The sequence below is a fragment of the Dermacentor variabilis genome, chromosome 2 (genome assembly GCF_050947875.1).
Source record: "Dermacentor variabilis isolate Ectoservices chromosome 2, ASM5094787v1, whole genome shotgun sequence".
NCBI classification, from domain to species: Eukaryota; Metazoa; Arthropoda; class Arachnida; order Ixodida; family Ixodidae; genus Dermacentor; species Dermacentor variabilis.
In genome coordinates this window covers 108663367-108680608 of record NC_134569.1, presented here as the reverse complement: position 1 = coordinate 108680608, position 17242 = coordinate 108663367, and the positions used below count along the sequence as shown (strand labels likewise).

The 17242-nt window shown below is 41.8% G+C and overlaps 1 protein-coding gene across 2 annotated transcripts in view; it reads left to right on the top strand.

Annotated features, from left to right (window-relative positions):
• The window catches only part of LRP1 (LDL receptor protein 1), a 223339-nt gene that overhangs the window by 107242 nt on the left and 98855 nt on the right, over positions 1-17242 (top strand). For both annotated transcript variants that reach the window (XM_075681667.1, XM_075681666.1), the window contains 8 exons: positions 2519-2806; positions 3433-3561; positions 5614-5751; positions 7220-7345; positions 7503-7632; positions 8110-8427; positions 11753-11877; positions 13362-13487. In XM_075681667.1, the coding sequence (XP_075537782.1) occupies positions 2519-2806; positions 3433-3561; positions 5614-5751; positions 7220-7345; positions 7503-7632; positions 8110-8427; positions 11753-11877; positions 13362-13487 (1380 nt within the window). The remainder of the gene's footprint in view (positions 1-2518; positions 2807-3432; positions 3562-5613; positions 5752-7219; positions 7346-7502; positions 7633-8109; positions 8428-11752; positions 11878-13361; positions 13488-17242) is intronic.

Here is a 17242-nt window from a genome sequence, read left to right as displayed (position 1 = left end):
TTCTGAAAACAAAGCTCGCCGGCTGTGAGTTGCAATGTGGAGCTGCTTTCATGCAGTAACTAGTACCACTGTAAACGTTTATTGTGCATGACAATTTAAGCATTGTTGAGCCTTTAAAGTTTCTAGGGATACAAAATTGTTGCTGAATTACTGATAGGTTAAATATTGCTCCTTGTTTGAACAAGAGAGATTGTTACATGTTTACACAAGCTGCCGAGGTTTAAAGCCACTGTCTTTGAGGCAGTTGAGGGGTTTAAAGGACACATTTTGGAACCTATAAGAGGCCCCGTAATCTCACTGAACACCACTGGCTGTCTATATGCTCTTTTCTCCAACACGAGGAAAGAATGTGGTTTCCAACATGCTGCATTTTAATGCTGCTTCATCTTGTCGGTGACCGCAAATTCTTGTTTTGTAAGGATGGTGCTCGGCCAGATACACTTTCATCAGACTCCCGAGTGCAGCTTTGACGTCTCACTGCTGTCATTCTAGGGTAGACAGAGCAATGAGGTTGGTCATAGAGGCCACTGATACCTGTTTGAAAAAGTTGACAAACTGATTTTTCACAAGCCTCCCTGTAAACTAAGCAGGTTTGCATAAAATTAGAATCAATTGAGATAAAAAAATGTGGATTTCATATTCAATGTAAGCACATACAATTATTTAGTGCTTTTCAGCATCATGACTCAAAGAAAATTTTTTTTAAATGTCTTATACCCAACTTTTTTCGTAATGCACACAGCACTAAAATCAACAACAAAATTTTCAGTTCACTGCAGCATGTACTTCACTATCTTCTGTCATGTGTCCATGGCACTTTTGTTTCACAATGAAGCTGCTAATGCAAATAAAAGCAATAAAAAAACTTTATATGCAAATTTTCAGTTTTTTTAAGAAAGCTATACAACTCACAAAGTTTATATTTTGAGAAAATGTGCTCAATAATAAGGGTAATATGCAGGCCAATTTTGAAGTGTGTGTCAATTAGAAATTAAATGAGCATTGCTAAACCCTCTCTTTTTTTTTTTTTTCGCACATTTAGAGGTGTTATATGAAATGCTTCAGAAGTTTCTCCACTTGCCTGAAAGGGCCAAGAACGACAGTGAGTTCATATTTGGAGGAAATGGGGGCTCCTCTATGGGCAACGTGTACTGAAATTGTGAAGTGTGTAGGTGAATTATGTGCTTTGAAAATAATTACTGAATACTTGTCTTCACCCAATTTTTATCTGCTGTACAAGGCATCTAGTTGCTTTCCCCTTGTCTCCTTGAAGAACTATGCAAAGTATGGTGTTTATACGTCGTTGAAGTAGGAAGCATGTTGTTAATCACGAACAATAAATGTTTAATCTATGTAAGTTATTTACAGGCATTGTAGAAAGTTACTTATTCAAACGTTCCAGAGTGTTGCATTGCCATTATTTGCAGTGTTTCCCGTACTCCTAAAACAACTGTACAGGACAAAACATTCAGATTCTGCAGAAATATGAAAAATTTTAAGTGTACTGTGTGGCAAAACCTCATGTTTCTGGCTTAAACGTACACTTTGGAAATAATTATTGAACCCTAGTTCTTTTGGTATTTTCTTGTGTGATACAATGATTGTACTTGGTTTCTCAGCTGTCCTTGGTTTATGCAAGCTATCTAGTTTATATATTTTATGAAATCAAGGGGTATGGGTAATGTGTAAGCAAAGATAAATGTGTGGGGGTTAATTATGGCCTTTGCAATCAATTACTGTGTAAGTGCTCTGGAGCGTTATGAGTGTGCTTTACGAGCAGCGCAAAATTTAGCCAGCTTCCCTGGCATGACTACAAACGCCACCAAGATCAAGATCAATGAACTTGGGGAGAATGCTGTAGTAGTACATTTGTGTGCCAAGTTAAACAACTTGTGCGTCAACTACAGCATTCTGTAAAAAAGTTCTCTAGTAAGTGCTTAAAAGCCTTACACTGTTGTTTTCCACTATGTTTTCCAATGTCCCGTATAACTATGCATTACACAAAGTTTACATCTTGAAGAAATGTGGGGCATTTTAACTGCAATGTGTCCTGAAATTTTTCTGCTCCCAGCATTACATTACAGCATTACAAATAATTATTGGACCTTCAATTTTTCGGTATTTTTGTGTGGTTTACATGTGTGTTTTAAGAACAATGCAGAATTTATGACTGCCTATGGAGAACTGTGAAAGCAACCGAGATAATGGGGGGGCAGGTACACTATAGCCAATTGTCTGCCGAAGTGAAATGCGTGTGGATAAATCACTGCCTTTGTAAAAATTCCTTAACAAGTGCTAAAAAGCGTTACATGCAGTCAAGTTTTCAAGCAGAACAGTCAATATGCAGGCCACATATTCAAGTACATTATTTAATTACAGGCATCTAAAACTGTTATTACAGTGGCTCAAAGTAAGCAGCTTCTCTGTAAATTGGGTTTTGATTCTGCAAGGTCGTACAAGTCTGCTGTAAATTTTTAGACTTCCTTAACTTTTGATTTCTGTGGGTCTTGAAATGCAGGCTTGACAGTGGACTTCGAAACAAACTACTTGTACTGGGTGAACCGTGACCAAGGCATGGTCCAGCGACTGCTGCTGACCAGTCCAGATCCTGTGGTTGAGAGCCTGGACGTGGCGCTGGGTGGAGAGCAGCCGCATGCTCTCGCCATCTATGGCTCACAGCTGCTGTTGGCCACTGACTATGCCATACATGTTGCCGATAAGCGCAGCCCCAGAAACGGCACTGTCCTGCGCAACAACACGGATACTGTGCTCGCACTTGCTGTGTACGATGCAAGCCAACAAACTGGTAAGGAGCACTTTTACCTTTTCTCTTTCTGGAAGGCTTGCAGTGTCATTTGGCAGCATAAATCACTGCAGCAGATTGTATGTCATGCTGTGCCAAAATGTTTGCCTTTAAAAGCACAGCTTACAGTAGAATTACAAATCATTAGCTGACATTGTAGTCTTGATATTTACTTTTAACCCTCTGCGACGCTCAGAGTTCCTTATCGTACTATATTTGTGGTCATTTGGAATCGGTTAATTAATAAAACAGTTCAATATCGAATAACAGAAATGAGATTCAAAGCTACCTCGACTGATAGCTATGACTAGTGTCCACCCTAGTAAAGGATGCTGTTGCCATGTTATATTTCTGGAAATACATTGTACCAACCAACTCTGATGGCTAACCCTTAATTTATATGGCAATCCAGTTAACTGATTTCTGCTCATCGAGATTCTACTGCATGTATGAAACCCATGAATATGATTGAATTTGCGAAGCTTTCTCTATTTTATTGGCTACGATGTGTGTGGATTGACTCAGCTGCCTCAATAATTAGGAATTTCTTTAATGCTGTAAGAGAATGAAGTGCCATTGTTGTACTGTAGGTCTGTTTGTCATGTCCGCCTGTTTTATTTCATGTTCAGGCGAAAATCTATGCAGCAAGAATAATGGAAACTGCTCGCACCTTTGTTTGCCGACATCACAAACTACGAGGGTCTGCAAGTGCACAACTGGATTCCTGCCTGATCCAAGTGACGAGACTAAGTGTGTCGGTAAGAATTAAAAAAAATTGTATTCTAATCGTAACTAATTGTATATCAGATAACATTCCACAGATATTGTTAGTGCAAACACACGAGGCTTTTCAAAACGACTTTGAGAGGTTTCAGTGCAGTCAGCATTGTAACCGACAGCTAATCAACATCAATATCTCAGTGAACAAAGAACAGGCAGGCACCCAGCGCAAGCTGGTAACGCATTGCAGTTACAGCAAAAAGACGCAAGCGACCAGGCAGAGATGATATTACAAACATTGGATGACCAACTGAAAATTTACTGCATGCATTGGTAACTTTTGCACTGTGGGGTTCTCACACCTGTTCTCTTGGGACAAAGGAACGACAACACAGTAGCGATCAAAATCCACGCTGGCATACGCTTCGGTCCAAACAAAGGTCTCGAACGAAGCAAAACTGTTAAAACTATCGTCCGATGCACCAAGAGGCCCACGTTGGGCAGTCAGATGTGGGATTCTCCTCCCATGCTCTTGGGACAAAGGAGTGACAACACACTAGTGCGAACAATCACAAGGGCATTTATTGCTCCTTTCATAGATCAATGCCTGCTAGCCGAGTTGCTATTCACAAAACATGCCGATGGGCGCGTGACAAATCTGGAAGTCCAACTCACCGCGACCGGATAGTGAGTGAATATTCGCCCTATGCTGGACCCCAACACCTGGTCGTTCGCGTGTACAGTCACGCGAACGGTGGATCGTTCCCACGAGGCCTCATGAGATGGTCTCGCAGAAGCATGGATCGGCGCATGTGCGGCACGTCCGCGCTGCTTGCCGTCCGAACCCAAAGAGGAAGCGCCTTGTCTTTCCCGCACCCAAGTAACCCTGCTGTGAGGCGGTGTTAGCAGTGCAACACTCACGCCAATCTCTCGCACTGCGCTTCAACCACTCCGACCGCCGCGGGCGCCAGGCCACGCGGCGAAGCTGCACTGCAGGAGATGGGAGCTATGCGGGAAAACAAGATATCAGGGGACGCATGAGAGTCGCGCATCCTCACAGCACATCTCTACAATATTGCCCAAGATTTTGCACATAACATAAGACAAAACTTACTGCATACTGCGCACATAATCCATGCCCATACACCTGTATGGACTGCTGCACACTGACGACACTTGCTGCTCATTCGTTCATATTTTCTGTGTAGTTCATCGTGCCTTCTTGCTTTGACCTCACAGAAGTACCTGACAGAACTTTTTCAGATTGCAATATTTTTGCAATAAATGCAAGTCCAAGCATTGGGATTCTAGAAAAAATATTGGCAAGTGTTAAAGTGCCCTGAATTATTTACTGTGGTACTTCTTGCCATGGACCAGTTTCGGTACCTAGGAGGTGCGTGTGTCACATGGCGTCGTGATACACTGGCCCACTCCACTATTGTGATACCTAGCCTTGTTGCTAAATGGCGTCAGCAAAGTTTGCTCACTGGATGTCATGATGTCACGATAATGTGGATGACCCTGGGCCCTGCATTTAATACCAGCTTTAAAATTAAGATACCTTGTGTAACTTCTTCCCTACTTTTGTACTTGATAAGTGTGAGAAGCACATACTAGAGTTTCGTCAAGTTTACTCGCTGTGGTGGCGTAGTGGCTATGGCGTTGTGCTACTAAGCCCGAGGGTGCAGGATTGAATTCTGGGCATGGGGACTGCATTTTGATGGGGGCGAAATGCAAAATCGCCTGTGTCCTGTGCATTAGATGCATGTTAAAGAACCCCAGGTGGTCAACATTATACTCGAATCCCGTACTACTGTGTGCCCCATAATCAAATTGATGTTTTGGCACATAAAACCCCAGAATTAAATTTTTTCTACAAGTTAAAAAGTATGTGTTGTTAGCCCTTCGGTGCACCAACGTTTTTATTTTTTATCTCAGAGATTTGTTCTGTGCCGTAACATGTGCCATGCGTCACATTGATCATGCACTCTGTATGCTATGAAAAATTCATTGGGTATAGAGGTATGCTGCTTCAATTATCGAGTTGTCCTTGTGTCTCTTAAAATTGTTCTTTCTTTTTTTTTTCTCAGGCTACGCTGAATTTCTTTTGTACTCCATCAACTATGAGATACGAGGCAACTCCTTGGTGTTGTCATCATCACCATCTCAGCGTGTGCTGGCTCCCATCTCCAGAGTCTCCATGGCAACATCTATTGACTTTGTTGATGGTTGGTAGTCACATTGTGGTTTTTTGATACTCCACAAGACAGTTTTGAAAGCGTGAGATATATATTGTGGCAAAGGCACATTACTATCGAATTAATTCTGTAGAGGGGTAAGTTGTCTTGGGTGGGAGGTTTTACAGCACTAGAAAACGAAAACACAGCAAAAAGACAGGAAGGGCACTGATCGCGCTCCATGTTCTGGCGCTGTAAGTATGCGAGACTATTAAAACTAGCAAGCCCAGCTTTCCATCTTAACTACTACCCGAGGTTTGTTTGTGATTTTTTGAAGTACATAGGAACAAGGGTAGGCTATGGTAGGGGAAGGAGAAGAACTGTCGCAGAGTAGGTAGGAAGAAATGATGTGTGTCACGAATGTGCATAGAAGAGACTCTAGTGAGAGCGTGGGCTGCGGGGATGAAGTTGACAGTTTTGTCATATATGATGGAACTAAGAAGGCACAGAAAACTAGCATTTGTTAGAGTTAGCTGACCTGAAATGCACTGTGCACCCAAATTCTTGTCAAGTGAAGCCATTGCTTCAAACAGCCATCCATCGTGAGATCCTTCCAATGCACGCGATGCATTGGAAGCAAGCAATGACCAGCTAGCCCAGTTACATTTACTGATACATTTTTATTCATGTGAACTGTAATGCTTGTGTTAATGCGGATTACTTTTGGACTGTCTGGATACTGGTTTTGCTACACTAGTCAGGTACAGCTGCACAAATAACATCTGATGCCGAATAACTACTTGTGTTCTTACTGTAGAAATAGAAGCTGGCTGGTGCCAACATCACTGTCAAGCTTTTGATTTTGGGTAGTTTTGTGGCTAAACAAGTTGCATATTTGTAAACAAAGTGGGGACTGTGACATGAGTTAACGTATGCGTGTAGGTAAAGAGAGCAGATGCGTAAACTGGCTTTCTGCTTGTTTTTCGCTATCTGCTATCTTCAGTGATAGGCATGGGAAGGAAACCTTTTTAAAACTTTCCTCAAGCTATTTATCTTGCCTTTTCACTAAGCACGTGTCTGCGGAATTTGTCCCTACTGTATAGGTCATTAATATGAACATGGACTTATTCATGCATATTAGGCTAGAAGCTCGGGCGAGTTGGTCGTAGTTCATAACGGCGGTATTGCGTAGCGCGCAACTGTAGGAAGAAAAAAGACGGAGAAGAGTAAAGAGTGCTCTTTACCCTTCTCTGTCCTTTTTCTTTATATAGTTGCATGCTATGCAATAGTGCTCTTAGGAATTATTAATGCACTTCAGGCACTGTGGACATTCCATCTCTTTTTCTTGTATCAAACTGATAGCAGCACTACTGCATCTTTATGAGATATTCTTGTGCAGCTTGTCTGTAGGAACCTTGTTTTTGCCTGCACTGTAGGATTCTCTGGCTCGGTTTTGAACTTTGTTTATTGTCTGATGTCTTCCTTTTTTTTTTTCTTTGCGCATCTATTTTTCTTTCAGAATACATCTACTGGGTGGATTCAGAAGGAGGGAGCATCACTCGAATTCACAGAGACATGACTGGACGAGAGACTGTTATCAGTGGTCTTGATGCCATTGAAGGACTTGCAATTGACTGGGTAGCAGGTAATCATTCTATAAATTATCTGTTTGGCTAATTGAGCACAAATGAGGTCGAAGGATGGGGCAGTGGTTTGTTCTTTGTTGCATGAATAACTATGAACACCGTGAATCTGTTGAAATGAAGCCAAGTATATGAGCATGCAAACTTTTACCTTTGTAGGCAACATGTACTGGATTGACCCTTCGTACGATGTCATCGAAGTGTCGCGGCTCAATGGATCCGGCCGATATGTTCTCCTTTCTGGTAACATGGATAAGCCCCGGGCCATTGTTGTGCATCCGTACAAAGGGTAGGTTCTTGTTTGTTTGCTGCAGCGTGTTCTCTTGTTTGGATATTAGTGAAGGGAGCAGCACTTGTGTGCTATTAACCTGATATAAAATTCTTTTAAGGCATTTAACTTGCTCTGATAACTTGAAAAGCTGTAGTTGTTGAATTAGTAAAGAGTTTGAACTGTCTTCCCTATTTGGCAAGTGCGCAGCCATGATCAGTATTGACAGTGGCACAGAAATGTTTCTGGAAAGCTTGGCTTGAGACGATGACCTTTCATGTGAGAGAGCTTGCATTATTTATACAGAACTCTGGCAACATAATTTTTGCTAGAGCGTTTTCAAGAAATCTAGCCGATCATGGTAAATAAGGTGACTGGGATCAGTGTTTACGAATGTTTATGATGTTTTGCTAAAGCTCACATGTTGTACATTTACTTGCTGTCAGCAGTGGGGGAGCTTTGTCTTCATTCGTTTTTGCTTGTTTTGCTACTACACAGGTATATCTTTTGGAGTGATTGGGGTGTACCACCAAAGATAGAACGGGCAGCTCTGGATGGCTCAAACCGCATTGTCCTTGTCAATGCATCAGTACAGCTAGTGAATGACCTGGCCATTGACTTTGAAGAAGACAAACTCTACTGGTGCGACTCGCGCACCGACACAATTGAGAGGGTCAACATGGATGGCACGGGACGTGAAACTGTCTTTCCAACACCCTCGGGAACAGAGGAGGAAGACATGGAAGACTCGCATCGTCCTCTCCAGAACCCTTTTTCACTTGCAGTTCATGGCAGTTATGTCTACTGGGCTGACACGTAAGTCTCTAAGGGCATTAGACATTTCTTATCAGTGCCTATTTGGTGGAGAAAAATGCCTACTTGCTTAGCATGTAAGAATGTTTCAAGCTCGCATCAGATTTTAATATCATGTACTCTTAATAGGAGTTTTCAGAAGGCACATTTATAACGAGCCGCTGTCTTTGCCATACTCACCACTGATTCAGCCCGCTTGTTTTTCTTGCCTCAAAAGGTCTCCGTCTTTCCCTTATTGTACAGCCCTCACTCCGTTTGCTAAGCCATGGTGCATGAGGCAGTCATCAGACAGCAAGAGATGAAAGAAGTTAAGTGATACTGACAGCCATTTTTTTTTTTTATTGTTGTGAGCCACCTGTCCTGTGGACGAAGATGTTGCATAGCAGACAAGAAAGAGGACGATCTGTGCCACCTGCCCCAGTTTCATACACCACAGGTGGTCTTTGTACAAACATTGATTAACCCCCTAAATGTACGTATTTGGAAGGTGCCACCTATTTGTGATGTGCGAGAGAGTCTACAAATAATCTATGATGACATCTACCCTAACAATGAAAAATTTATCTCAAAATATATTAAATGGACTATTGCAGGATCATTTATTGAGTTTAGGTATAAATGCAGTCATTGCAACAGATGTCTCACAGTGTGGAGAAAAATCGGGAATTGGGATTCTTGCTCCTACTCTAGGCTGGTCATTCTCAATTAGGATTCCGGACTACTTATCTGTCTTTCAGGCTGAATTTTTAGCTGTATTATTAGCCTTATGTAAGCTAAATTCATCAATATCGACGGTAGTGACAATAACGGATTCTTTATCTTTGTGTACATCGCTTACAACAAATAGTGGTGCTAGCCTTTTATGTACACTTCATTTTCTAGTGCCTGACCACATAAATTTAATTAAGTTACTTTGGGTGCCTGGTCATAAGGGATTATACATGAACGAGATGGCTGACAGTCTCACTAGAGCGTTCCTCAATAGCCCTGTACTATCATTACTTCCGGCATCAGCTTACCTAACTACTACTAGGTACAGGAGATATGCAATTGCTCTAGACTTTTTGAATCCAGCGATAGCAAATTTTTCAGTATATCAACACCTCCTATTCCTTTGGCGCAAAAATTCCTTTCACACCAGAAAAACTTGAAGTAATTTTTACCCGGTCACACTGTCGAACACCATTATTAAACTTTTATCGTCACAGGGCAGGTCTAGCACCCTCCCCTCTGTGCCCATTCTGTGCAGTAGATGAAACCATTGATCATTTTTTCTTATTGCCGCTGTTTTTCTGCTTTAAGGAAAAACATTTTAGAATCAATGTTCACACAACTCGGTTTAAATTTCTGCATTTTAAATATCCTTTCTCGAGGAGCCTCCTCTCTTGGCAACTACCACAGGTATGTCTGCTCAGCCGTGGAGGAATCCATAGTTGTTTCAAGACGTTTTTCTTAAGTTCTTCAAACATTATTTTTATCCGTTTCCACATGACACTTTTACCAGTTTTTGTACTACCAGCATCTTCCTAATACCATCTAAATCTTGGCCAATCCCCCCCAGTGGGTACGCGCCATCAAAGAAGGAAATCCAATCCAATCCTTCCCCATCATTGTTGTTGTGGTGCCACTCGCTGCCACTCTGTAAATAGTGTATGTAAACCCTTTGTGACATCTCCCCATAATATTTTTGGTGGAGGTACAGGGCACAGCTCGTCCTCTTTCCTGTCTGCTATGCAACATCTTCTTTGTCTGCAGGACAGGTGGCTCATAACAGTATTACACGAAATTTCCGTATTCACTTGTGAAAACCTTTAGGTAACTGGGGCCATGTTCTGGAAAAATAACTTTCAGCGTTTCTATAGGCATATGCAAATGTGGATTTTCAGTTCGAAGCAAATAGTGCTTAAGATGACTATGTTTAAATTGAATACTGAATAGTTGTGCAGAGAAATAGCTGCAAACTCGTATGCATAGGAACCACGGCATATTGAAATTAATGACTTGTTCTTTGCAAGAATGAGACCAAAATTTAGTGCGACAAAACTCGTTAACTAAATGTGGAAGATACAAAGAGGTTAATGAATAGTAAAGCATGATGCAACTGCCTTTGTGCACATAGAAAGTTTATGAGAAGAGCACATAAGTAAAACAAAGCACAATGTAGACTATTGCAGTGACTAGACAAAGCATAAACAGAATAGAGTGTCAAACGAATGTTATTATTCTGATTAGACGTCTCAGACTTATTAGATGGATCAGTGCACGTAATGTGATCGGAGACGGCACGTGCACACATGTATAAAGAATGTGTACTTGGTCTCATTACAGTGCCCCTTTCCACTCTTTGTATGCTCTACTGCACATCAGATTTGATTCACCGCTTAACACAACTGTATTGATGCAAAGTTGAATATATAAAACCATCATTTAGAGGTGTGCAAATAGTGATTTCTGAGGCTGATCTGAATATAAATCAAGTTAGTGCCAGAAGGTAATAGAATCGAATATAGAATAGTTTTCAGATAATGAACAGCCGTTATCACAATATAAAATTATGTTCACGTGTCCCAGTATTGTTAAAGTTAGCGCAAGTTTCTGTCATTACATAGTACATTATGAAGCGTTGCTCATTAAAAGCATAAATGGAGCATTGGGAGCAGACAAGTGGTTTCTTCACATGCATAGCACTCTTCAGAGAGAGTGAATGGTCACTATAAGGCCTGTAAAACATGGCTACCTAAGTGATGCAGCTTGCCCCACTACTCAAGTTCTCGTGTTTTTTTTGTCTATACTATGCCTGCAAGGGTGAAAATTTGCCATACTTTTGCTCAAACTTTGTTTATTTGGATGCAGTTGGCACTTTAAAATATTTTGAAAGTATTTGAAAAATATTTGCACTTATGAATGGTGACTGTTTTATTCATTATTCTAAAGTTTAGAATATTCGCACGCCCTTACAATCATTGCACTTCAAAAAGTCTAATATTAATTTTTTTTTAAAGAGAATATCGAATAGCATAATATTCGAAACTGCATTTCAGAAATTCGGATATTTGCACAACACTACAGTTCCCGCACTTTTGAGCAATGCAGTACTGGTGTAATATTGCAATGTGGTGCCATCAAAATAAGAAATGTGTCCTTCTGTGGATTTTCTTTATGTCAGCTTCTACTGCTCTTATTAGGCATCAGCTCATATAGTGACTTATATTGTCCTCAAAACAATTGTTCAAGACACATTCTTTGGTTAACTCAATAACTTTTTACTGCAAATCCCATTGCCAAAGGCTGCAGCTGTGCAAAAAAAGCCTTTTGTATTCTCTCGCAGCCATCGTGAGGATGGATCTATTTTCCGAGTCAAAAAGCATGACCCAGGCCTTGAGGAAATGCTGGTAAACCACTTGACCGATTCAGTCAAGGATCTGCAAGTTTTCCACACACGACCGAAGCAAGGTGAGTTGTATGATTTGTCTCATACTCACACTTTTACTGCTCGAGAGTACTTACAGTGTGGTAAACACTGTGGCATATTAATTTTGCATTGTTGGTATCTGTGCTAGTTAGTGCTATATCATAATGTGTGCTCCAGAACTTTGTCGATGTGTTTCCATTTAACTAAGTTTCTTGGTTTTTATGTTGGTGACCTCACATATGGCTTGCTTGGAATGTTATACTCGTGTAACATAGAGGTACACATCTACGTGATGGGTAGGAACACAGCGAGAACAGGATAATGCGCCAACTAACCACCATTTGCATTTATTGTCCATAAAATGCATGGTGTACATAGGGTCTAGCAAACAAGAAAAAGAAAAGATAGCAGTTATACGTCAACATAACAAAGTCGGTAAAAATGGCAATTTGCTTCGTTATACTGAAATTTCATTACATTGAAATTCAATCTGTTATGCAAATAAGTACAGTTGATGATGGATTTTTTTTTACGCGAGAGGGGTCGGCAAATTTTCTGAATTATTTAGCAATTGGAAAAAGCAAATTTGATTGAGAAAAAGATTCATTTTGTTGAATTTAAGAGTTGGCAACAAAAGATATTGTTTCCTGCCGTGTCGACGATATCTTCACACTGACGGTACGGAACTAAGCCAGCCACGCTTTCGCATCCACTCTGCCCCCGTGGCTGATACTGTAGCTTGCAGTGGCAATGCTATCATGGAAAGCACCGTCAGTGAAGAACGTGTGCCTCGTCTGCCTCTCACTTCACATGTTTCTGAAACTTGAGATTAAGCAGCCTCCAGTACTAAACAAAACAGCACACATGATGCCACGCCATCTTGATCTTGGCATGTCTGCTTTCTGCACATGTGGCAGGTGACCTCTAAAACAGGCCACGTGGGCTATGTATGTGCTCGGCCACACTGACAGCCATGCACAGTCACGGCCACACTTGAAAAGGAGATGTACGCCAACTTGTTCCCCTACTTGCTCCCCTCTCATGCGCTTGATGGTGTTACCACACGATCACTCAAGCCACCATCTTTCTTGGCTCGCCCTCGCGCAGTTTCGCTTGCACCCAAAGCATACAGTGCACACGGCGCGATAGGATCTTATTGCACTTCAACTGTATACAGCCGCTTTGGCAGTCGCAGCACGCAATTGGAGAGGTATGTTCGATGTTCGAAAGCAGCTGCTTGTAATTCAACCATTTGACCATCTGCATCCATTTGTCTTGATATTTCTTTGCAGTGGCAGTGAAATATTGTTATTTTAAAATCGTGTATAAACACCTTGTATATTGAGGTTCTAAAAACATGGTGTCCTATGAACAAGAAGTTATAAAAAGGTAAATATTTCGTTATAATGAGAATTTCATTATATTGGAGTTTGTTATCAAGGTTTAATTATATAATGAACTGGCACCACCCCGTGATGGTGATTCAAGCACTTGATAAATTTTTTTTCTGTCGGCTTTCTTGCAGAGACGAGCAACCCATGCAGTGTGGGCAATGGAGGCTGCCAGGAGCTGTGCCTGTACAAGGGAGACAACGGCCACACCTGTGCTTGCTCCCATGGCCGAGTGGCTCCTGATGGACGAACTTGCCAAGGTTTGTTTCGTTGAATTGAGCTACACAATGACTCTGGTCTTTGAATCTCCAATCCGTTGCGCAGACTGTGGCCTACATTGACTCAAGTCTGCTTTGGAGTAGTTAATAATTTATCAATAAAAAAGAGTTACATTGCGCGTGAAAGTACACAAAGACTCAACATGGTAAGTTTTGGCTAACTTTCAGCCACAAGAACGCATGAAATAGGTGAAAGTACTATTAAATCTGTGATTTCACAGTGGTACTGTGTCTCGCATACAAAATTTAAACAAGGAAGTTAGACTTTCATTTCATTGGCTAGTAATCAACTTTTCTAGCATGAAATCAACCTTTTCAGATCAAAGTATTTGGAAGGCGTACTCTACTATGGTACTCTTTTTCTTGGTATCTCTTCTAAGCATGACTTTTCTAAGTGATATCATCATTTGAGCGTGTTGTGACATTCTAAATGCTTCTGCATCTTTCAAACAGCCTACCTTTTATATTTCTATGTTGTTTCTGACCACCCTTGCTGCCACAAAGAATTTTTAGCAGTACTTATTTTTTCATCTGCATTTTGGTGTCATTGGATAGCTTTCCACAATAGTTTTGAGCTAAGCTGTATGCTGAAAGCATAGGCAGCATTAATGTCTGTTGGTTAAGAAATGTTTTAGCAGACCTAGCGTAAGATGTTTCATTGCCAACAAACAATTAATATGTGATTTATATCTTACACAGTAGAACCTTGTTGATATGATCCTGTTACGTACAATTTCCCGGCGCCAACCTTTCCAGTCAAGAAGACAAGAAATGACCCAACATAGATATGCTTATTTTTTACCGGTTCATATGTTCTCGGAAGACACGATCTTTCGGCACCAACGTTCAGAGCATCGCCAAACTGCGATCATATGATACATTTTCCAGCCACTAGATCCAATGTAAACAAAAAAGGGGCGAGGCGCATACGATTTAAAACAGTAGCTGCTCACCGCATCAGCTTCCCTGCAATACTTGTCCACTAATCTCACGTGAAAACAGAACGTGCGCTCAGTATCCTATACTGGTACCAGCAACTCCACTCCTGGGTCGTCGCATGCAACATTCACCACTATTGCTGCCAGTCCTATTTCGACAGGCATCTTTGGCCATCTGTTATACAGCGCATAGTGCCTGCCGATGGAAGTGTACTGCATGGTTTTAGTAGGCGATAACTCAAATGCGCCATCCTTGCAGGCTGCACAATGCGAGTGCCATGTTTTGCTCTGGCAGCATATGGCTTCACCGACCAGCTCAATTTCATTTCAGTTTCCTGTCGCTGTCGTAAAATGCTCTGCAGTAGTAAAACAACAAAATGCATCTCATGCTCCAGAAGCTCCACCAGCCTCGATGCGCATCAGTGTCCCATGCCTCTCGCCGCAATGATATGCACAACACTTCACATTACGTAGATGTCAACTACAGTTGAGTTTGTCAAATATTTATTTACTTTGGAACATGCATTTTCCCAGTTAGTATGTTCTTTCTTGCATTTCTTTTTCCAAAACGTATGAACGAGGTTCTGATGTATATGAATTCGTAGTTTTTGTAAATGTTTGTTTCCGAGCGCTTTCTGCACCTGCTAAAAAAAAAATGTTAATAAGGGTGGAAGAGGTCTTCAGAATTTTTTAAAATGAAATTTAATAAAAATTGTCACCCAGACAGAGTTTTTCATGTTGATTTCAACAATATAATTACGTTTTAAACTGACTGAGTGGTTCCAGATATAATTAAAATTAATCATCTATTGTTTATCGGAGCAATTGTAAGAAGAGTATTAGTCAGAATGTTTATAAAGACATATGGCTGGATACTACAAAGTGTAAGCAACACAACTGTAGGACTACTTTTTTTATATTGCAGGTATTACAAATTTTAGAGCAAATTGAAGTTCGCTTTCCAGACATGGCAATCATGTGGTCCAATTAGTAGCCAGGTTTTAAAATTTACAAAAGCGAAATTAAAATAATCTGCTCCTAGCATTGTGTAGTACTCACATGTAGCTACATGCCACTGTTAAAATTATGGTTCTATGTGCCCTGAAGACCGAGATAGCGCTTCAGCAAGCTTAAAAAGCACTAAAAATGAGATTATGAGAAAACTTGAAAAACAAAATGAGCTTATTTTTATAGCAGAATACCACAAAATATTTGAATATATACAAATGCTATTGCATTAGTAGCCTCCAGGAATGTAGTCTGTCTGGCTAGTGTCGCTACGGTGATGCCTTCTGAGCACCAGCAGCAAATTTTCAGCAGACGCTCTGTCAGCAGACGTAGCCAGCTTGTTTGTCCCGGCAGCGATGTCGTCAATGCGATCTAGTAGTTCCGATTTTCGGTCAGTAGCAGGAGTTGACGCTAATGCTTGAAATTTTCCTTGAGCTTCACTGTCAATACGCCACAAAAATTTCGACTGCAGAATAGTAGCATCGTGCCGAAACGTCGATGAAATGCGGCCGTTGTCAGGAGCGCTTCGGGGGACTAGGCCTGACGCGCCATCGGGATCTCCCGTGTCGCTCGACTGCAAGAGCGGGCGGGCTAAATATAGACCTTTGCACAGGAAGCCTCGAACCAGAGAGTAGGAAACGGATATCAGGCCCCCAGTAGCGAGAGTAGCTAGCGTCTCATAGTTGCCATCTTTTGCTGGACTGTCACGCGCACAGTTCCCGCATTGCCTGCACGACGTTTTCGCGATTTTATGCTTATCCGCACAGGCTATGCGAACGTCCGGGCAGCACTGCGCTGTGTACGGTTGTTCGAACAACCAGAAAAGCGCAATACAGCAAGAAAAGTGCAGTGCAGCACGCACGATGTTCTGCAATAGGACTGCGGCTACATCATGTTCCTGTTGTATCGGTTTCCTTGCGACGGGGTACTGAAGCATCGCTGGATTAGCACTATAAATCGCAAGGGATTCCTCCCTATACGGAGTCGTCGCGCGTCTGCTCGATTCATTTTATCGACGGGAAGCGGACATCTGAGAATCCAGAGCCGATGCTTCAGCTCGGATACGCACGCGAAGTAGGTAAGATGCGCTGTGTGTGTCTCCATTGTCAGCCCCTAATGTTTAGATAGGCTATAAATATGCAAATATGAGCCAACAAGGTCAAGTTTTGGCCTTGTTGGCTCTTTCTTTTATTGAAATGAAAGTAAAAGAAAGAGACGTAGTCACCTTACAATGGTGACGGCTACTCCTTTTCTCATAGCAGAAACAACAATATAAAAAATAATGTAGGGCACTCAAAACAGGAAAGCATTCGCCGTAATGCGTAAAGCGACACCTCTCAACACTGGTGATACTTGCACTAAAGGTCCAAAACGACGCTGAGGAGACTTAAGACATGGAGAATCATGGGTGAAAGCAGCTGCAGCGCTGAGCTCACGCTTGCCGGCGCCATCCGGCAGTCGCGTGCTGTCGTACGGCCGCTTCCAGCAGGAAAGTTTCCGTCTCGGCTTGAGCCGATGCCTCTCGACACTGGTGAGAATAGCACGAAAGTGGCAAGACGACTCTGTGAAGGCCGAAGATACCGAGGTATGCAGATCTAGATAGCAACCAACGTTTTTAGATCTGTTTGTTGACAGCAACAGCAGTGCTGAGCCGGCTGAGGCTGAGCAACGACAGTCCAGTATGGCATCGCCGCCAAGCAGACGCTAGGCGGCGCTAGTAGTCCAATGGTGGTGGCGCCCGTGGAAGCCTCAGTGCAAAGGTCTATAGTCCGATGTAGCATGAGTGCACGC